We start from the raw sequence: 22,685 nt of genomic DNA, 5'->3' as shown, positions 1-22,685 counted from the left end.
CATTTATAAATACAGGAGTCCTCATCTGCAGTTGCAACCAGAACTTCTGTTTCTAAGCACGGTGGCTGTTAAATGAGTTGTGCCCGATTTTATGACATTTTTGCCACGGTTGTTAAGTGAATCATGCAGTTATTAAGCAAACCCATCTTCCCCCATTGACTTGGCTTATTGGAAGTTGCCGGGAAGGTACCAAATGGTGTTGATAGGACCCAACTGTTGCCAAGCACCCAAATTTTGATCATCTGACAGTGGGGTTGATGCAACGGTCATAAACACGAGGACCAGTTGTAAGTCACTTTTTTCAGTGCCATTGTAACTATGAACAGTTGCTAAACAAATGCTTATAAGTTGAGGATTACCTGTAATACATTAGTTATAGAGAGAATGCAGAATCTTCTTTTTGGCAATGGGCTTCTCAAAAAGCTAAAATCAGTTTTGTCCAGAGAGGAACGTGCTTTTAGCTTGAAATATCTGGTTTGGCAACCAGTAGAAATAAAAGTATTATAACAACTTCTTCCTGGAGAGATGCCATTAGTGATTTTTTGAACAGCAATTGATAAGTGTTCAGTAATAAGTGGGTTCTGTAAATCTTTGTGACACATTCACACAAACAAGTGGCTAATATTAAGGGGCAAAATGCTTGGGATCTACTCTTCCCAGTTTGTTCCTAAAGAGAGATTGCTGAGTTTTTAAAAATATTTTTAATCTCTGTGACCTCAATTGCCAACCACACACTGGATGTGTAATTCAGTTCAATTCAATTGAGAGAGGTGTGATATTTCCAGCATGTTAATAAATGTTACCCTTTCTTTTGTGATCTTTGTGAGGTCTTTGCATAATATAAAATTCCTCATTTGTGGTTCCTATTGATGATTTATATCAGGGGTCTTCAAACTTGGCCCTTTTATGACTTGTGGACTTCAACTCCCAGAATTCCTCAGCCAGAATGCCTGGCTGAGGAATTCTGGGAGTTGAAGTCCACAAGTCATAAAAGGGCCAAGTTTGAAGACTCCTGATTTACATCATGCAGGAATTATAGGTGATTTAGATGCTTTTGCCTTATTTGTTTTTGAAAAAATCTGGCAATTGTCTCATACTAAGTTATGGGTCTTTATAAACATCATCCCCTATCAATAGTAACAAAGAAAGTCAGAAGGTGCTTGCTCTATTATTTGTCAAGTGATTAACTGGAACTATTTACAACAGGGGTCTTCAAACTTGGCTCTTTTATGACTTGTGGACTTCAACTCCCAGAATTCCTCAGCCAGCTGGCTGAGGAATTCTGGGAGTTGAAGTCCACAAGTCATAAAAGGGCCAAGTTTGAAGACCCCTGATTTACAACGTGTTAAATGTAATCTACAGCTTCATCATTATTAAAGATACATACTATCATTTTTTAAATATTCTTGCAAAGTAACGTAGCTCAAGAGCTCTTAATTTCACCAGGACATATAGATTCTCAAAGAACTTAATAAATGGATAAATATAAATAATATTTTCCATAATGCCTTATGTTTCCTACATGCATACCAGAATATATGCCTGGGAAAGCTGATCGGGTGGCAGTTTGGCAAATGAGATGTAACAGAATTTTAGATATTTCAGGAATATTTTGGGGATGCCAAGAGCATTTTTTGTGAAGATTTAAATATATTTTTTTTCTGTTTACTTACAAATCAAGAAATCTTATTAACATTATCTTGTCATAGTGCCTCAGAGATTTAAACAACTAGTTTATTAGGACACATTCAAAAAAATGTTTAAGGCCTTGGAAAAATAGAAAATCTTCTGAAAAATGTGACATAGAAGATGGCCCAATCTAGAGAAAGAAATGATTATGCACTTTTTGTAGCTGTGCAGAAGAGGATATTTCCTCATCTTTATGATAGACTTTAAAAATAAAAATTCTGTGTTATTGAACCAGACAGTTAAGATAAGTGTGCGATGATGGGCAATGAAGAGTGATAGGAAGAAATATGTCAAAGATGAGCACAGAAAATATGGGAGACCCAGTGGTGGGATTAAGCTAGTTTGCACCGGTTTGTTAACCAGTAGTTAAATTTTGCTGCATTTGGAGAACCGGTTGGCTTCCAGAAGTCCAGTGTAGGCCTCAGAGGCCTCCCAGGCCTAGAACGGCCCACCAGAAATGCGTGGATGCCACTTCTGGAAGTCCGTTCTAGGACTCGGAGGCCCAGCCCTGCATCAAATAAGAGAACCGGTTGTTCAGGTATTTGAATTCCACCACTGGGGAGACCTGTAGAGTGAATGGCTTTTGAAATAGTAATTTTACTAAAAATTACAATGCAAGGTTAGGGTGAGTAGGAGGAACGAATGCTGAAGAAGTTAGGACTCTAAAGGAGTTTACTGCATGGAATACTAAACCATAGTTATGTGAGCAAGCTGGCTTATGAACTTTGACTGTCTCTTCCCACATCCTCTTCCTCTATCCTCTGTGCAGTGAATCATAATTTTGCAGAAGACTATTTCATTCAAACGTACTGAGCAGCCGTTTGTTCAGATCGTAACTGGAAATCACAATCCAGTTGTGGGTTTTATGCTCTTTTTATGAAGAAGAATGTTTTCAGGGACAAGAATGAAGGAGCAAGACTGTAATTTTGCATCATCACTGAACATACAATTTAATAAAAGAAATGAACTGAGGGGCTGATTTTTACCGTTTTCCTTGCGCACCTTTTTAATGAGCACTTCCAAATTTTCACACGGTGGAACCTCAAAAGATTTCCAATGGGGACTGTGATCAAATCAACTCTGGAAATGAAATGTTTATAAGAAAATCCACTTTCCTTTCTCAAAATATTCTGTATTTCAGACTGCCATCTGATTAAATTTCCTGAACATAAGTATTCTAGAAGCAGAGGGCATAACTTCCATCATATCTACTTGATTCTATCTCAGAATTGAGTGCATAACCTCCTCTTTAAAGTTTTATCATCATTTAACATACGTTTGTAGTATATATTTTTGGGATCTTTTTTAATAAACCCTCTAATCCTTTAATTGTATATTTTAAAACTATTAGTTAAAATTCATTGGCACAACGTGGAGTGTGAGGATTAAAACAGTTCAGTAAGAGAACAGCTCTTTGTTTTATGCTAATTTTTCTTGGCCTCTGGGTCAGGGCAACTATTTGATTTTTTTTTAAAGCTTAGGTTGTGCACACAGTGGCATTTATTTGTTATATGTAAAATGAATTATTTTGAATTTGACATGGTTTGAAAACAGGCGAAAACTTAAGATGTAGGTAGAATGTGCAGCTGAGCCGAATTTTCACAAGGGGGCAGCAGCTACCAGTTTACATATGCAACAGAATTACTTTAGGATTTTGTATGTGTGAAATTTTATCTGCAAATATACTGTTCGTTAATAAAACAATGTCAAATGTGTTTAAATTAGCCTAACCATAGCATTCGTTCTATTTTGCTAATAAGATATGTTAATGTAGATTGAATTATTTTATCATTAGTAATGGGATTTTGAATCCAGAGGAAAGAAAGCAAAGGATGATTGACCGCCATCGAGTGTTTTTTGTATCCTTGTAGTGCCAGATTTTAAAAAGTACTGGGCTTTAGTTCAGCCCTCAGTATTTTGATCTTTGATTATTATTACAGAGAATTGCAATGTATAAAAGCCGCTTTAGAGAACAAGTTTCATAATCAAACAGGAAATAAAGCAGGCTTGGCTTCCAGAAAAATTTCAGTCCAACTTTGGACAGAAGAGAAGATAATTAAGGGAGGGGGACCTTGTTCGTTTACTTAGGTGTATATTCTGGCTTTTGTATCAAGATTGAAGGTAGCATAGATCAGGGCTTTTCAACCTTTTGACCCATTGTACCACTTTTAGGATATGGCAACATCCGAGTACCACCAATCACCTAGCAAAGTGTCAAAAATCTGATGACACCCCCCCCAAAAGGAAAAAAAGATAAAGTACAGGTAGTCCTCGACTTACAACAGTTCGCTTAGTGACTCTTCAAAGTTACAATAGCACTGAAAAAAGTGCCCCCCAAGCCACAGCCGAGCAAGACACCTGCCTGCCCACCCAGCGGCACTCTTCCTCCTGTCTGAGGTTTTCATTGTTGTGAGCATTTCTGTTGAGGATTGGCAGCGGGGGTGGGGGGTGTTTGGTTTTTATTCCCCCTGTTTGCTGGGTGGTTGCAGCAGGTTTTGGTCACTTCACATGAACCTGGGACACTGTGACCGTCATAAATATGAATCAGTTGCCAAGCATCTGAACGTAAATCACAAGACCCTGGAGATGCTGCAACATTCCAGCTGATCGGTGCTTCTTCGGGGATCAGCAGAAGCGCCAGGATCAACGCCAAGCTCCAGCTGGAGCCTGGTGCTGATCCTGGTGCTTCCGTTGAGCCCTGACAGCCCTGCAGCTCCAGCCATCTCTCGCTCAGGCTTGTGCTGTGCTGCTCATTCCCCTCCCCTGCTACCACTTTTCTAGGATGGTCGCATATACCACCTGCCAGGTGCCAATGTACCACAGGTGGTACCCGTACCACTGGTTGAAAAGCCCTGGCATAGATAGTGCTCCCCCATCTTCTTGCTCCGCAGTCTTATGAGATAGATCAGGTGAGAGAAAGCAGCTGGCCCAGTTGCTAAAGGGGCCTAGAACCTGTATCTCCCCATGCCTTGTCCCAACATCTTAACTGTTATACTCAGTGCTTTTTTTCTAAAATAAAAAGGTGCCGGAACTCACACACGTCATACAACCCATCTTGCCTATCCTACAAGGTTCCATCCAAAAAAGGTGCCGGAACTCCGATCTGGGCGTTCTATGAGAAAAAAAGCCCTGGTTATACTATACCAACTTTGTTATGTACATACGCTAATGAAGTGTTTTTCAACCTTGGCAATTTTCAGATGTGTAGACTTCAACTCCCAGAATTCCCCAGCCAGCAAGGTTGAGAAACACTGCTATAAGGCGCGAACCTCAAAGATTCCAAGCATAAAAATGAGATCTTGGCGGAGGTGGCAAGGCGTGGGTGCCGTTGAGGTCTAAGGAGGAAAGAGCTTGCAAGAGAAATGAGCTCCATTAAGAAAATTAATTTGCAGGGGTAAAAGATGGAGGCAGGGACAGATTTGGTCATAAGGGGCATAAAGAATGACTACTAGGTGATTCACTATTGGCTGAGCTGAGTGGAGCCAATTCCAGTTGTTCAACAGCTGGACACAGACATCCTTTCTGTAGGATTCTTCCTATCTGTTAAGAAATCAAGACACATGTATTGCCATAAGAGCTGTATCACATTGTACTACCACGCAACTAGAACTAGCAGAATGTGTACTGATATGTGTGTGAACAGGGCAAACCTTTTGCTTGACTTTGCCTCTATTCTTCCAGCTGCAATAGCTAAAAATCTACTTTTGCATGCTGGAAGGCAACAGCAGAGACCGTTACTTTCAGTGTCCAATTATTGGAAAACAAACAGTGCTGAGAGCAAGTGGATTGAAAGAAACTGAATTTAACTGTGTAGCACAATAAATTATTTGTGCAGGATCTTGAGTGTACAGCATATTGTTTACTTAATTACATCCACAGAAGGCATTGTAGTTACCTGCAGACTGTCTTGGTTGGAAAATCTCTTCTTGAATGTCACTCGGAAATCTCTTTGGAGCATTCTTCGATTTTTTACAAAACCGGTTTTTTTCTCTCTATTTTGGATCGCCATCTTGTCTTCCTCGTTCCAGCCCTGTTAGCTGCTTTAAAGAAATAAAATGGAAAACTTAACTCCTGTTGATGAATCTCATCTGCATTCATAACATCTTCACCTTGTTATAGTCTAGGGATAGCTATGCTAAGGAATATTTCATACGTTAAACACGCTTGTCAAATAGTGAACAAACAAAGGTGATGGTTGCACTCCATTGATGACTTCCTACAATTTCTTCTTATTAGAGGAGAAGACTATTGAGCACCAAGACTGATTATGCTATGAATTAAGTGCAAAAGATCAGGATGATAACATCCATTTTGTTCTTGGCCTCAACTTGGAATCAGGCTTTCCACACACTAATTGTAGGCGCAGAAATAAAAAATTCATCTTCAACTCCACCTTCAGGATATTTCGTCATCATGGAGGAGGACTTTCAGACAAACCTTTGCATTGTCTCTCATATGTCAGTCTTTGTTGATAGATTCACTTGTTTTATCAACACATGAGCGATCAGTTGGTGGATCCTTGTTATTGCCCAGGAAGATGATTAATTCATTTGACTTACACTATATTCTACTTGAGTAGGAATTCAAGGTGGTGTACTTAGCTCTCCTTTCTCCAATGTTTCCTACAACTAGGTTTATTTTGCTAATAATTTGGAACATAGCAAGCATAGTAACACAACATCACTTATATTAATAACCCATTGCAATGAGGTCCACTGACATAGCAACTCCAAAGGATAGCTATTGGCCAATGGCCCCGAGCTGATCTTGAGCTATAACTTTTATACTTTTATTCCAACGACCATCCACAGGTAGTCATTATCTTGCAAAATCAGTTCCTTGTTCTTACTTGCTGACCAGCAGTTTCCACATACACCCTTGTACATCTGAAACCTTCATCCATCAGTTACTTTCAGTTCCTCATTTCCAATGGTTACAATGCTCGTATTCTAAATATACACGTAAAACTATCTACTTTGCAATTTCATATTGCGCACATTGCAACAGCTTAGCAAATTACAAATAATTTGTCTGTATTATGAAACGGCTTCAATCAAAGCTTTTAAATCATCTATGTGGGGCCTCTCTTATTAGATCTAGACCCGAGGTGGTGAACCTATGGCACGCGTGCCACAGGTGGCACACAGAGCCCTCTCTGTGGGCACATGCGCTGTCACCCCAGTCCTAGGCCTTCAGCTGGGTTTTATAAAACCTTTTCACTTTAGGCCTCCATCGCCGTGTGCAAAAAAAAAAAGGTTCAATCAATCAATTTCAACTTCTCGTGGGGAAAAAAAAGATCTCGCAAAGTTGGAATTGATTGATTGAACTTTTTACTCCCACCCAGTCTGCCGTTACCACCGCAGCCACGCCCACCCAATTGGCCACACCCACCCAAGGGGCCATGCCTAACCGGCACCCGATGATACATAAGTGGGTTTTGGGTTGAAGTTTGGGCACTCGGTCTCTAAAAGGTTTGTCATCACTGATCTAGGCCTTGTTTCGCCCAATGAGGTGGTGGGCTATATTTTCATCTCCCACGGTTGGAAATCTGCGTTTCAGCAAACTGTTGGGGGAAAAAAATGATCTGAAAAAGGCCCATTATTTTTGTTAAATAGCATTGGAATGGCTTCCTCTGGAGTTACGTAGAAGAGTTTTTTTCCCCTCTTTCCTGCAGGTTAGGCCAAAGACTCTGATCCCAGACAGCCTCCCAATTTCTCCATGCAGAGATCAACCTTCCAAGCAACCTCCAACGTTTCAGAAGGCAACAGTGGTCAGCATCAAGAACCCAGCTCCTGCCCTCCCCACTGCCAATAATACTGTTAGCCATGTACAGACGTCCAGCAGCCAATCACAAAGTGTCACAGAGACGGCAGCCATCTCCTCATCCCTGAATAGTGCTGGGGTAGCATATGCCATTATCTCAACATCTCCCAATAATGCAATGCCCATCAACACCAGCACTGCTGTCTCGGTGGTTAATGACAGCATTAAAGTGCAACCACTTCTCATCAGTGCTGACAGCAAGGTAGGTTTCATCAGGGAACTGCAGGCATTATAAATGACTAAGTTAAGACAATATCAAGACGGCAGATCTGAGTTTCTGCTTACTACAGTGACCGCCGTGATGAATAAAGTGGGAATCTTGTATGCCTCAGTAAATGGGATTCATAATCAAATCTTATCACTTGACCTCACTTGGCAGTCGTGAAGGGATTCATTCCTATATCCCAGAACTGGGCCACGGAAGAGGTTAAGGGTTAACTGGCTTGAAAGCTAAGCAAGAGAGCTTTTGCAGAATTGGCATATTCATTACTGGCTTTCAGTTGTGGTATGCAGAAGTGGCGGAGTGTCCAGAAACATCTTTCATTGCAAACCAATTAAGTGCCCATAACGGTAATCAGATCAAGATGGTATCAAAGCAAAATTACCAGGAAACAGATGCAAACAACAGAGCTGATGTAACTGTGAAGAATCCAGAGAGACGGTCCATAGCTTTATTTTTAATGGAGAATATGACTCCAAACCCAGAGGTATTTCCATCATATCCAGGGCTCCCGGGTGGTCTGTTAGATGGAATGCAGCTCTTTTCTCAATTTCTATTATATTTCAATCTCATCTAGCTCTTTACTGATTCCTGACAGGTGCTAAAGGATATAAACTGCTGTATTATAGATTATAGATTAAACAATTATCTGCAGATTGATGACCTACTGTAGCGTAAGTCTAAATGTTCTTTCAACAACTTTATAGAGATCAAGGATACAAATTTGGGCGAGATTGAAAAGCCCAAAAATATCTTCAGAGAAGTCAGTGGCAAGCCATTTTTCTGTTGTTGTCAAAAAGCAAAGCCTACATAGAGGAAATTGTCAGTTCAAGGTTATTTTTGTAGGATGCTTACCTGACATTCAAATCTTATTACAACTTCTGTATTTTTACATGTTTTATTGACAGAGCAGACCTCAGCTTAAAGGCTTTGCAGTTTCCCTAGCCAAAATTAAAATTATTCTGTGAGTTGAACATGTTGAGTCTTGAAATTGTCAACATTGGGGAAACTTCCTTTCCTTTAGCTATATGCATTGGTTTATTTTCATGTCTTACTTTCACCCGTCTCTTGATTTTCAGGTCATCATCATTCAACCTAAAGTTCAAACTCAGACAGAAAATAAAGTGGAGATAAAGAAACCTGTTGAAGAGTCAACTCAGGGACCTGCTACCAAAAAGAGAAAAGATGAAAATCCAGAGGTAAAAAGACCACTTTTTTATCTTGAAAAATATAATACATGTTTGTTGTGCACATAAAGACTCTAATAATCACAATATAAAATAGATCAAAGATTGATACAATTGTGTATTTCTCAGATATTTTTATTTTATTTACAACTTTTGCTGGAGAATATAACCACAAAATATAGCTGAGGCAAATGTAATGCGCCTGTTGTCTAGCCATAAAGTTTTTTTTTATGCCCCTCCACTACTTTCTCCACACGTCTCCTTTCTGCCTTCATCCAGTTTATGTTTGTGCCTGTACTCTGCTAGTTTCCTAATGAAACAATGAGGGTGTCAATTTGCTCTTGCTTCTCCAAAATCCAGAAAATTATTGTACCAGGAAGAATTCATCAGGAAGCATTCACACCATAACAAGTTAAATAGGCCAATATCTGCTTGCTTCAGCTCTACACAGAATGGTGCCTGTGAAAAAAACGGTGCTGTGATAAATAAAACAGCTCCTTTCCCATTCTTCAGGTAGAATCTGTTGAAAATTGATGTCCGCTTGTATTTTGCACAAAGTTGAAATGGACAATATAAAGGAAGGTTGTCTTTAGAATTAAACCTGTATATAAACTACTTTTCTCACATCTGCTAGCTAGAACAATTTTGATCAGCGGTCTGGGGATGGCAGAACTTAATTTTGAATAAATGACCTTTTTATTCCATGTGTAAAGCTATAGTTTACATTGCTAATATAGCTGAATGGAACTTACATTAGGTTTTAAAATTAGACTTACAGCATGCTGGGTTGAGCTATAAAGGTGATTTTGCAAGATGTTCTACTACAGAACTGTATTTTAACCAGAACATTATCTAAAATTTATCTGATAGACATAGTTGCTCATTAATTCACTTTCAAAGGCTATGCATTCGTCAAATGTCTCAAGACAAATTTCCTAGAGTGACAATATTTGAGAGATAATCTTAAAATTATACCCTTAGAAATACTCATTTTTGGGTAAAGATGGTTACATGTGAATTGTAAAACAATACTAATTATAAAAATTCTAAAAAGTATAAGAGATAGAATGGAGTGGAGTGGAATGGAATGGAATGGAATGGAATGGAATGGAATGGAATAGAATAGAATAGAATAGAATAGAATAGAATAGAATAGAATAGAATAGAATAGAATACTTTATTTGATCAAGTGTGATTTGACACACAAGGAATTTGTCTCCAGTGCAAAAGCTCTCAGTGTACATGCAAAGCAACAGAATAATAATAATCATAATAATGGTACGAATAAGAGAGGGTAGTAAAGAAGATGGGAGGATAATAATAATACTACAGCCATACAACATGGGCAAATATACACAGACATAGTACTGTGAGAATTAGGTGTTCAGCAGAGCGATAGGATGAGGGAAAAAACTGTCCCTGTGTCTAGTTGTTTTGACATGCAATGCCCTATAGCAGCATCCTGAGGGGAGGAGTTGAAACAGTTTATGTCCAGGATGTGAGGGGTCTTTAGATATTTTCTCAGCCCTCCTTCTGACCTGTGCAATATACAGATCTTCTATGAAAGATAGGGTGGTTGCAGTTGTTTTTTCTGCAATCCTAACTATCTGTTGGAATCTGTACCTGTCCTGTTTGGTTGCTGTACTAAACCAGACAATTACACTCGTACAATTGACAGACTTAATAAATCCTCTGTAGAACTGGATTAACAGCTCCTGGGCAGTCTGAACTTCCTGAGTTGACGCAGGAAGAACATTCTTTTTTTTAAAAAATAATTATTTTATTAACTTTCTATCCTTCTAATTATAATAATATTTTTATTTCTAACAGTTATCTATTTTCTTAGCCATATTCAAACATCTGTTTAGTAATATAATATCCCATCTAATAGGTCAGAACCTCTATTTTCTTCAGTTTTACTCTAACTTTCTTCCTTTGCCAAATAACTTTCCAAGTCAGTATATTTAAATCATCAAGTAGTCCTTCCTTTGTTTTTGTATATTTGTTTGGAATGAGGAAAAGAATTTGAAGTGTTTTTGGAAGAACGCTCAACCCATTTATATTCATTAAACAGCCTCCATCCTTCTCCTTCAGTTTTTCTTTTTCATTTTTTTGTTTATCAACATTCAGCATTTCTCTTGAGCTTTATCATCCATTCGATCAGCTCTTCTTCCTTATCCTCAAATATGTTCTGCGATCTTAACGATATCTTTTCCATTTCTGGTGTTATCACTGCATCTTTTAATTTTTCATTTGTCTGTATCTGTCTGTTAATTCCTTCCTTTAGGACCTCCATCTTTGGATCCATTTCTTCTAATTTTCCTTCTGTTTTGGGGGTTATTATTTCCTTCTTTGTAGTTATTGTCTGGATTTGTAAGTTTAGGTTAGAAAATTGTTCTTTTATCTCATTTGTGTTACTTTTAGTTTCATCCTGAAATAAAACGTCTCGTGAATTGATTTCAACATGGAAAGAATTTCTTTCTGAGATTCATTAACTTTTTCTTGTTGATATATCAAACTGGGAGCTTTAGAGACAGGTGTTGAAGATGATTTTTTTTATCATTTAAGGCTGAGTATGGAACATTAATTTTGTTTTTGTATGTAGTCTTTATAGTCCAATAGGGTCTCCAACCCAGATAAGCAGCCCAAGAGTTTTTGTTTTTCTCTTTTCCCAGCTGTAGTCTGCAAAAGTGAAAGTGTCCAGGAACAACAAAGAGTCTTATCTGAGTCTGGGCTTCAAGCCAAGTTTCCCTTAATCATAATAAATTGTAGTGCCATAATTCTCCACTAGATGTCATTGACACTGTCTTCCAGCTTTCCAAATCCAAGCTTATTTTGCAAACTTTCAAATATTTTTTCTAAAAAAAAGTCTCAAAGGTACTTTTAGTCCCCAAATTTCAAAGTTATAGATCTGTATTAGTTCCAAATTGATCTTGTGGTTTCCTCTGTTTTTCCCCAAAGGAATTAATTAGCCGCTTTTCTTTTCCTGAGGGAGCAGGGCAATAACTTCCCTTCCCTCTTTCATCGGGGAGGATTCTTTGCTTTGGGCATTCTTTTTTCCAGGAGAGTAGTATTAAGGTAATAAAAAGAGGATAAAGTCTCACCCAGTTCCATCCACGTTGCTCAAAAATTGCTAGTTAGTACTTGTCTTCGGTTGTCAGCAGCAAATGTAGCCAATCTTTCCACTGCCGGTTTGGAGGGCTTCATCAGATCCAGTGGAAGGGCCATGGCCTCTCTGTGATCTATGAGGGTCCCCTCCTTCTTTGTCACCTCTTCGGGACAACTTTCAACCCTTTTTAGGGTCCCCAGCGGGGCGAAATCAAACGTGGAAGACAGAACCCTGTCTTCCTGTGCCTGTCACGCCACGACGTCAAACCAGAAGTCCAAGAAGAACATTCTTTTTAGTGATGGTTTTAGGTCTTCATTTCAAATCCTGGGAGTTTATAGAACCTGGAAAATTTGAAGGATTGTACCGCTGATACTCTGCTGTCAAATATAGTAAGAGGTGATAGAATAGAAGGAGTCCTCCTAAAATCCACTCTCATCTCTATGTGTTTTAAGCATGTTCAGATCCAGATTGTTCTAGCTGCACCACAGGGCCAATTGTTCAACATCCTGTCTATATGCAGACCCATCACTGTCTCGAATGAGACCAATGACTGTTGTATCATCTGCAAATTTCAAAACTTTAACAGTGGGATCCTTAGAGATGCAGTCATTGGTATAGCGAGAGAAGAGCAATGGACAGAGCACACAGTCCTGAGGGCCACCCATGCTGATTGCTCAGGTTCTCAGTGTGATTTTCCATAGCTTCACCGGTTGCTTCCTATCTTTCAAAAAGCTAATAGTTTACCCACAAGTACAGACAGGCACAGCTAATGGAACATGTGAGGAATTTCTGGAATGATGGTATTGAATGCAAGCTGAAGACATCTAAAAGGATCTTTGCATAGGTCTTTGGGGATTCAAGATGTTGCAAGATGTAGTGCAACGTCAGAGCATGCACAATCTTATTGCGCTGAGGTAACCCAGGAGTAAATACAGTAAACAGTGGTTTGTATTAAATGGTGGTTTATATTACAATATCTACTAGAAACAACGTACATACAGGTGATAATTCAGCAAACTCCAATACACAGCAATTACAGCAGGAAACGGACAAGAGAGAGAACACAGCAGCAGAGCCTTCCCTTTTATACTCAGGCTCTTAAAGGGATACAGACACCGGCTGAGTCATTCCTATTATTGCATCATCCACCTTATGTTACATTACATCATTACATAAGCTGTTTAGCTATTAAATTAATACCTTGACATGCAATGCGATATTGGCAGCAGCATCTGCCGATCCATTTGCTCGGTAGGCAAACTGTTAGGGGTCCAATAGCAGATCTATGATGATTTCCAGGTGGGCCTAACAAAGATCTCCATAACTACAGATGTCAGAGCAACTAATCTATAGTCATTTAGTTCCTTGATGGAGAGTTCCTTGGGAACCGGGATGATACAAGAGCATTTGAAGCAAGAAGTGACAATAGCATGTCTCTAGTGATGTATTCAAAATACGGGGGAAGGCAGTTGTTCAGCACAGACTTTCAAGCAAGAAGGAGTTACTCTGTCTGGGCCTGGTGTTTTTTTGATCTTTTGCCTGTGAAATAGACCTCTCACATCTTATTCTAAAATCACCAGAGGTGGGGGCCCAGAGAGTTGGAGATAGGTGTAGGAGATTTGGCTATTGCTGGTGCATCTGAGGTGGGGAAAGACAATGATAGATGACAGTGTTCTCCTCTCAAACCCACAGTAGAACACATTCAGGTTATCTGCCGGTTGCCGATTCTCTTCAGTGATGGAGGAAGGTCTGCCAATTATATTCTTCAGGCTTCTCCACACATTTGCTAGTTCATTAGCTGAGAGCTGATTTTTCAGCTTTTCGAAGTAGCTTCTCTTTGCTACCCTGATCTTCCTTATTAATATATTCCTGCCCTGACGGTACAAAAATCTATCTTCTTTCCTGTAGGTCTCCTTTTTGGCACAACGTAGCTGCTTGAGCTTAATCGTTGCTTTAAAAAAAAAGTATTGGCTTAGCCATTTTTTTCGCTATAAGACTTTTTCCACATGGAATATTTTTAGTGTTGCTTCTATTCTGTAAAATCTGTTCTACTTGAGATAAAGTTCAAACCCGTTTTTTAAGAATCATCCTGGGAGCACGTCATCAGAGCAAAACCAGGCATCCACTCTATACACAGCCATTTCTGGGCAAAGGAAATGTTTAAACAGAAAGTCTTAGATACTAGTGTACAAATAAATATGAAGTTATTGGCAAAAAATAAGTCTTTAAACTGGTTGTCTAAGAACATAACCACTTTCGAAATTGACAAACAGCTTGATCAGTTTGATGCCATTCTTAAGAAAGGCCTACTCTAGAGTAAGATTTGAGTTATTGGATTCCAAGGCCAAATCTGGGCCCTTTTGTTACAATATCATGACTGGATGTTTAGATATCTAAAATCTCTACTTGAAAGAGCAGCCCATTGAATCCTAAATTGCAATTGCCCTGTTTTCTACTGGACTCTAAGATATACATTATTAGCAGAACTGCTAAGTTTAGAGAAAAGACAGTTTGGCTAAGAATCCATTATATTGAATGGGCTATCATATAAAGATGATATATTTATCTGAATATTGACTGTCTGTATTAAGCACATGTGTATTTTAGTATTGCATAAGGAACGGTTGCTGGAATTAGGTATGTCTAGTTTAACGAAGAGAAGGACGAGGGGGGACATGATAGCAGTGTTCCAATATCTCAGGGGCTGCCACAAAGAAGAGGGAGTCAAGCTATTTTCCAAAGCGCCTGAAGGCAGGACAAGAAGCAACGGATGGAAACTAATCAAGGAGAGAAGCAACCTAGAACTAAGGAGAAACTTCCTGACAGTCAGAACAATTAACCAGTGGAACAACCTGCCTCCAGAAGCGGTGAATGCTCCAACACTGGAAGTTTTTAAGAAGAAACTGGACAGCCATTTGTCTGAAATGGTATAGGGTTTCCTGCCTGAGCAGGGGTTTGGTCTAGATGACCTCCAAGGTCCCTTCCAACTGTATTATTATTATTATTATTATTATTATATTATTATTATTATTATCATCATCATCATCATCATCATCATTATTATTATTATTATTATTATTTTCATCATCATCATCATCTTATTATTATTATACCTATTTTATCTTGGAAACAGACCTTGTATTTAACCTTTATTTTTAATATTTGATATGATCGTAAGACTAATCAATCAATAATCTATTTCTGTCTGTCTATCTATCTATCTATCTATCTATCTATCTATCTTTATAAAATCAACAGTTTCATTTTGAGTTTATCTCCTATTTGAAAATAAAAAAGATGTGCAGTTCATGAATCATTGTACTGTTTTTAGATTGTAAATGGCATTATTTTATTAATAATACCACTTAACACTCACACTGAACTTTGTAGCAGTTCGTTTATTTTTGCCTAGAATTTCTTACAGCAGTATTGAGAGAAAGGTTAGTGTTATCTGGGTATTACAGAAGGGAAGATTCCAAAGCTGTAATTTATCAGATTCCCTGGTAGGTTTATAGCAGAAGTCAGATTTTAATGAAAGAACTCCTCTCTTACAAATTACTCTCCGTGCCAACGCACTAACACTAACCTATTACTATTACTAACTTATGCACCTGTTACTATTATTATAACTCATTATTTTGTTATGGGGTAATTTCAAATGCATAATTTGAAACAATACAATAGGTATGCTATGCCTTAAATACAACATGCATACATGTTTTGGAAATAGCCAGATTTGAAATGATTTCTATTGTAATACCTAAACTGATTTTCAATATTTTGCATGCCTTTATTATATGATGAGTTTACTGATTTTGCAATTTTAATAATTTTACAGATTTTTTTTGTAGCCATAAAAAACAAGCCCCTGTTACATATAAGGAATTCCGTCAATTGTTCAAGGAGTCTGCCCTAGCTAAATCACGTTTCCACAATTAATTTTGATATCTTCTGCTCCTGCTTTTTTTTCTTATATCAGAGTGAACCCCAGGAAAGTTACACCATCACAAAGCCAGGACAAGGCTCAAAACAACACAACACAGAGACAAACCATGTTTTCATAATTGCTATGGGTAGCATGGAAAGAAAGAAAGAATCTAAGCAGGCGTGCTATCTCAAATAAAGTGTTGATAGACCAACCAGGTAGAAAAACTGACTTGGGAAGAGCTTATTTACAAGAGCCAAGAAAATTCTACCCCCTTGGCCAAGAGCCATGTTAACTGACTTCATTTAATACCCTCCTGGAGATACTAAGGTCTCCTGCCTGCACTCTGTTCACATCCGCACACAGATAGTCCTTGACTTACAAACATAATTGAACCCAGAATTATTGTCGTAAATTGTGCCATTCATTATGTGGATCATCATATGATTGTGCCTGATTTGATGACATTTTTTGCAGTGTTGTTAAGTGAATGCCATGATTCTTAAGTGAATCCATTGTCTGCAATGGGCATTTTTTGTGGAAACTGGAAACAGCTACAAATGCAGGCTAGTTCCTAAGCATCTAAAATTTGATCATGTTACTCCAGAGGGTTGGCCGTCAGAACTTAGAATTTGGATCATAAATACATTTTAGGGGCTCTGTCATAACTTCAAACAAAAGCAAATGCCACAGTCATTAAGCCAAATGGGCTTGGGTTTTTTGCGAGAAACCAAATGTAAAAGCTGGAAAAGGACAAAAAAGTCGTAAATCATGGTTAGATGACTGTGGGATACTACAAACAACTGTAAAGGTGAGGTAGTTGCCAAGCGCCCAAAATATGATCATGTGACTGCAGGCGGTAGGGGTGTCATAATTCAAAAATGGGTCATAAGTAGCTTTTGTGTGGTCCTGTCATAACTTCGTTCATAAGCAGTCATAAGTTGCAGACTATCTGTGTTGACTGCCCAGCATTGAGTCATACTATATAAGACTTTAAATAAATATAGTCAGGCTAAATTAATGACACAGGGTTCACATTAAATTGTTGTCTGGATTTGCAGCATAAGGAAGCCCTTTCCCTTATATTTCCAATCTCCCTTTCTTCCATTTCTTCACTCACATTAAACTATTTGACCTCCAACATTGTATTCTTTGTCATATTTCATCACCCTGTGCTTATCTTAAATGAAAGGAGTCTTTGATCTCACAGTAACGTGGAGTGCCCTAGCCCAGGGGTAGGCAACCTTGGCTCTTTTATGACTCGTGGACTTCAACTCCCAGAATTCCTGAGCCAGCCATGCTGAGGGGAAAGAGTGAGGTTTCCAAGCTGAGCCATGCTGGCTCAGGAATTTTGGGAGTTGAAGTCCACGAGTCATAAAAGAGCCAAGGTTGCCTACCCCTGCCCTAGCCTAATCCTAATGTTAAAAAACAGTATTCCAAATCCCTGTTTTACCTGCCTTCTATTTATGGATGTGTTGATTTAGCAGGAGTCTTCGTTTTGGTTTATCGCATGTTGATACCTGGGATATAAAGTTGAAGTCTGCTTCTTGTCTCTCCATTTTTATGGATGTACCAAAGAAACAAATCTATATGATTGTCTTGGCATTGATAAATAAGCTTTGGGTTAATTTATTTTGTTCCTTGAATAAGCTTTAGTTGATTAACATGCATTTATGCAATTAGTGTAATTAGACCTAACTGTGTAATTAGTATAAGCGCATGTTAACAAGAACTAGAACATATAATTACAACATGATTTTTTATATATAAATAAACCTTACCAAATTATTCAAAGACAGATATGCTGCTGATTTCTTAAGGCATTTATTTATATTTTTACCACACCATGAAACAACAACAGCCAAAAAAAATAAATCATAACTATGCTGGTTTTTTAAAGGAAAAATTAAAAAGTAGATAAAATACCGTAGATTCTGCATAACTCCCAACTGGATAACAGAAAAGCAAATAATCGACCATATAATGGTTGAAAAAAGAAACAAATAAATGTTTACTTATTTAATTTGCATTGTCCCTTAGAGCTGCACTTAATATTCACAATAGTGGAGCGCATTGGATATTTCTGAATCCTATTTTTGTCTTACTAACATGGTTGTCATGGAGTTTTAATCTTTTCTACCTCTGCTTTTCCTCACTGATTCCCACTTTGGGGGAATTAGAGAAATTCTAAAAGTAGAATTAGAAGGGACATTTTGGACCATGGATTCCAACTCCCCACTTTGTGCATAAACTAAAACTAAAACTTTCCAGATCTTGGGTGAAGGGAAATTCCTATTAAACCATCTCCCTTTATTTAGTTCTGCTAGTGAAATGTATTGATCATTAGGAATCTCTGTTCCATTGGATTTTACTTTTATATCATTAAACTCTCTGGGGCAATAGAAAACTTCAGTGTGACATCTCTTTAATTATCTCCCCCTTAGGAATAAAGATTTCTAATTCCCTCTTTTCAACACTTAGTCTTGTTGCACCTTTGAGAGTGATATTTAGTACAAGAGAGAGCATTCAAGGTTGCACCTAACTAATGCAGAATATAGTGATTGGGAACTACGACAACTTCCTAAGTAATGCTGACAACAATTTTCTAAGTGCTAATGACTTTCCATTGTGTCTGATTGGAGCATTGCCTTTCTTGACCAAGTTGGAGCAGCTCAAGGGGGCACACAAGGGACTGAGCAAATTTGAGTTGCTGGGAAATGCCAAACAATATGGACAGCAAGGGAAGAAGATCTGAGACTTGCAGTGTCTGTGCAAAGTATTTTTCCTGCCTGAACTACACCTGCTCCAAGTACAAGCTTGGTTCCTTATTGAAAGGGAAAGCGAAAAGGTTTGGTAAACAAGTTTCTACACTGTGAGGCATCAGAGAAGAAGAGAGGTTCCTGGACTATACAGCTGAAACTTGCCATGAAATACTATGGAAGTCACAAATGAAGGCGAATACATGTGTCCCAGGATAATCCTGCAGGATCCAATCTGGGTCAGTCATTGGGACCAGAGGCTTTGTCTTCTGAGCTTTCAGACTCGTTCTTGGACCCATCTTCAGGGAACTTCTGTCTAGCAGAGTGTGTGGTATTTATATGGTGCCTGTTGTATGTGGCTTTTTAGATGCTGATTGGGGTGTGATGATGGCCGGCTTTTAAGTCGTTGGCTGTGGTTTGCTTGTTCTGCTCAGCCCTCGCCTTCTAAGTACTTGATAGGCTGGTGGTAAATCAGCACTCCTGTTGACTATGGAAGTCACTTGCCTTTCCATGGGTCAAAGAATCCCAGGATCCAGGCTGTGCTGGTGGATGATTAATCCACGCTAAAGAAATGAAGATCCAATGGCTTGAAAACCTGTAGTAGAAAAGTATCTGCGAAGCATGAGAATTCCTACCAAATCAGGATATTGTTGCCCTCTCTTGGAATTTCTTTCTAGACAAAAACCTTTGGGGTACCTAGTTGCTCATGTTGCCTTACAGCAGGGGCGTCAAACTCAATTTCATTGAGGGCCACATCAGCATTGTAGTTGCCCTTGGGGGGCCAGGTGGGTGTGGCCAGGGTGGGTGCGGCCTAATGGATGGGCGTGGAGGGAGTGGGTGTGGCCTACTGGGTGGGCGTGGCCAGCTCTACATCGTTCGCGTCAAGGGGGCCTGGGCAGGAGTGGGACAGATCTGAGGGTCTCTGGCAGAAGGGGGTGGGACCAGGGCAAGTGCCAAGGCATGGTCCACTGGAGGAGCCTCACTGTTCCTCTCAGGCCATGTGGGGGGGGCTGGATGGTGGTGCAGGCTGCCCGGAGCCCTGGGCAGCAGAAGTCAAATGCCCAGCCTGGCCCTCGAGCACCTGCGGCACCAAGCCCAGCCCCACTTCCCCAAGGGGGCGCCCAGCTGCACTTACCTACTCCTCAAGGCTGCTGCTGCTGTGCTTGCTCTCCTTAGCCAGATTGTTCATGATGGGTACCAGGGCAAAGTCAGAGGGAGACTGAATGCGTTTCAGCATAGATGGCCACCACAAAATTGTACATTGGCTCCTGGTTGGCCAGCCTGGGCCAGGGCCAAGGCAGCGGGGGCTGTTCCCTCACTATTTCCAGGATGGCTTCACGGGCCACATGAAACCACTTCGTGGGCCGCACCCGGCCCCTGGACCTTGCGTTTGACATGTCTGCCTTACAGTCTGCAAAGACACAATTACGGTAGCAACATGGAGAGTAGAATCGCCTGTCCTTGGTTGTTTCTTGACTCTTTTTCCAAGGCCTTGCATGCTCCATCTAGGAGGCTTTTTCCTCTGGCTTGAGTTAATGTGCTACTCATCAGGGTCACAACAAGGGAAGATATTACAATATTTCAATTACACGTGAAAAATTACATATTCAAAGAAATTGAATCTGTAACTCATGTTCCATTAGTATCTACTTTATACGCAGTGACAATTTCAACTCTTAATTTCAGTTATTAGAAATTCTACTCTCCCTCATTAGGAGGAGATCACTTTTTCTCTTTTAAGCAACCAATTTCTAGACGCATAAAAGGCAGCGGTGAAATTTGTATATGTAGGTTTCTTATAGAAATTGGTACCTTCTTTGCAGTTTTGATTTTCTTGGTTTTATGTCATGTTTATGTATGTACTGTTTTTTAATGGTTGTATATATTCCACAGTAATTGGTTTGATATTGGATCAAATCATAATAATAGTCATCGTCATCATCATAACCACCACCATCATCTAATAGTTACAATAAATTGAAGATTGTACAAGATATCAAAAATAATAACGCTTCTTTGGATAAATTAGAAATAAACAAAAAGTCAAAGAGGATATAGCTTTGCCATTTTTGTTTTCTAAGAATGACTGTGGGGAACCAGATATACTTTTGAGAACAAATTGGTGGAGTTGTCATATTTTTTTTAATATTTATTTTTCATAATATCGAAACAAAAAATTAAAGATGTGTCTGTGTGCATTAATAGCAGGAACTGTCACTCATAACCCAATACAGCAGGTCAGAGAGGCGCATAAAATACTGTATCAAACTGTTGTTACCTAGTAATTAAAAAAAAACCCAAACATCTACATTTATCTGAATAATTTTATTTTGTTTCATGTAAATTCCCAATGGATGCAGATAATATAGAATATTTGTGTCAACTCTTTGATCGACTAAAATAAGGCCATCAACTACTGCTATGCTATAATCATGGATTATGAAGTTTTTTATGGGAATAATCAAAAGATACAGAAATAACTTTTTAATTCACTTTATGTCTTCTCTAGAAAATTGCCTTTATGGTAGCGTTAGGCCTGGTTACGACTGAATACTTGGAAGGTAAGAATGCTTATCTTACTAGCAAAAATTCTTCTGTTTTAAAAAGCAATATGCTTCAATATAATAAAAAGATTATTTTGTAAAAGGAGATTGGAAACCTTAACCTGAAGTGTTTTAATTGTATTATTAGAATTAGATCTCAAGGGAAAGAACTTGAAAAATGCAGCACAGCTCGTTAGCAGTTCTTAAACATGAACCCTATTGAGTCATTATTAAGATGAGTAAACTGATTGTGCAAGTCATTATCACAAATAACTAACCTTTTATAATGAAATCAGATTTCTTTTGCATCTTTAGAAGTAGACTATGCAAACATGTTAAAAGTAATAACTGCTATGCATACTTAAAGAGCTTAGGATTAAAAATTCAAGATAGCTGTGTTGAAGTTCCCCCCTTTTTCTAAAATAAGGTTAGAAATGAGCTAAATGGATTGAGTTTTTCTATTCACACTCTTTCCCTTTTTCCCTCTGCAATGGACAGCTCCCTTGATATCAATCAGAATACAACCATGGCATACCATTGGAGAAATTGGCCCTAGGTCAGAGGTCACCAACCTTTCTTGATTGGTGGACCGGAGGGAAAGGGAGGGGGAAGCATTTTACACGCGTACACGGGGCCGCGAGCATGCGTATGATGCAAACAGTGCAGGACTAGTGCTTGCATGATATTAGCCCTACCCCGTTCTTATTCACAGTGACCTGTTTTTGCACCCCGAGGTGTGACGTTGGCCCATTTTGTGCTCCGAGATGCAGCGGTGTCCTGTTTTTGCACCCCGTGCAGCAGCGGCCCGTTTTTGCACTGTGCGGCGTGGCGTCCTGTTTTTGCACCCCGCAGCCACGGAGCTAGAGCAAGTGGGGGTGCGTACATGTGCACGCACTGGCCAGCCTGTCCCACGGCCCACTACTGGACCGCGGCCCACAGATTGGGGACCCTGCCCTAGGTTGTGAGCAAAATACTTTGCAAGGCTTCCAATATCAAATTAGCATGACCCAAATATTGTGGCCTTTGAAGCTTTTGTGTTTCTAGGAAAATAAATTTCACATTGCTGGGTCAGTCCCAAAAATGAGCTTCAGAAACCCAAAGGCCAAGATAATCAGGCTGATTCAGTCAACCAAATATGAGTAATAGAAGACTAATGTCTAATCAGAAGGTCAGCCAAGTAGCGAAAATCGTCTGATCAAATAAGTTTCATCTAAATATTTTAGTTTATGTATAGAAAAATAACCCTTTTGAAATTCATTGTAGAAATCCAGAGCAAACGTCAGGAAAGAAAAAGAAGAAGTACCGCCAATCCAGCTTACAGTGGACTCTTGGAAACTGAGGTAGCCCAACATTTAAACATTGTCACTTTTGGTTTTACTTCTGGCTCATGCAAGTTTAAAAATACTACAACTGAGGTAGCCCAATATTTA

At 39.1% G+C, this 22,685-nt stretch overlaps 1 protein-coding gene across 1 annotated transcript in view; it reads left to right on the top strand.

The window, feature by feature from the left end:
- PHF21B (PHD finger protein 21B) overlaps positions 1-22,685 on the top strand; it is a 163,700-nt gene that overhangs the window by 124,507 nt on the left and 16,508 nt on the right. Inside the window, exons 4-7 of the mRNA XM_015824033.1 lie at positions 7,364-7,714; positions 8,812-8,931; positions 21,222-21,273; positions 22,519-22,670. Coding sequence (XP_015679519.1) covers positions 7,364-7,714; positions 8,812-8,931; positions 21,222-21,273; positions 22,519-22,670 — 675 coding nt within the window. The remainder of the gene's footprint in view (positions 1-7,363; positions 7,715-8,811; positions 8,932-21,221; positions 21,274-22,518; positions 22,671-22,685) is intronic.

The sequence above is a fragment of the Protobothrops mucrosquamatus genome, unplaced genomic scaffold (assembly GCF_001527695.2).
Source record: "Protobothrops mucrosquamatus isolate PMUCROS unplaced genomic scaffold, P.Mucros_1.0 scaffold2090, whole genome shotgun sequence".
NCBI classification, from domain to species: domain Eukaryota; kingdom Metazoa; phylum Chordata; class Lepidosauria; order Squamata; family Viperidae; genus Protobothrops; species Protobothrops mucrosquamatus.
The sequence above is the reverse complement of the archived record's forward strand: the minus strand, read 5'-3'. Positions and strand labels throughout refer to the sequence as shown.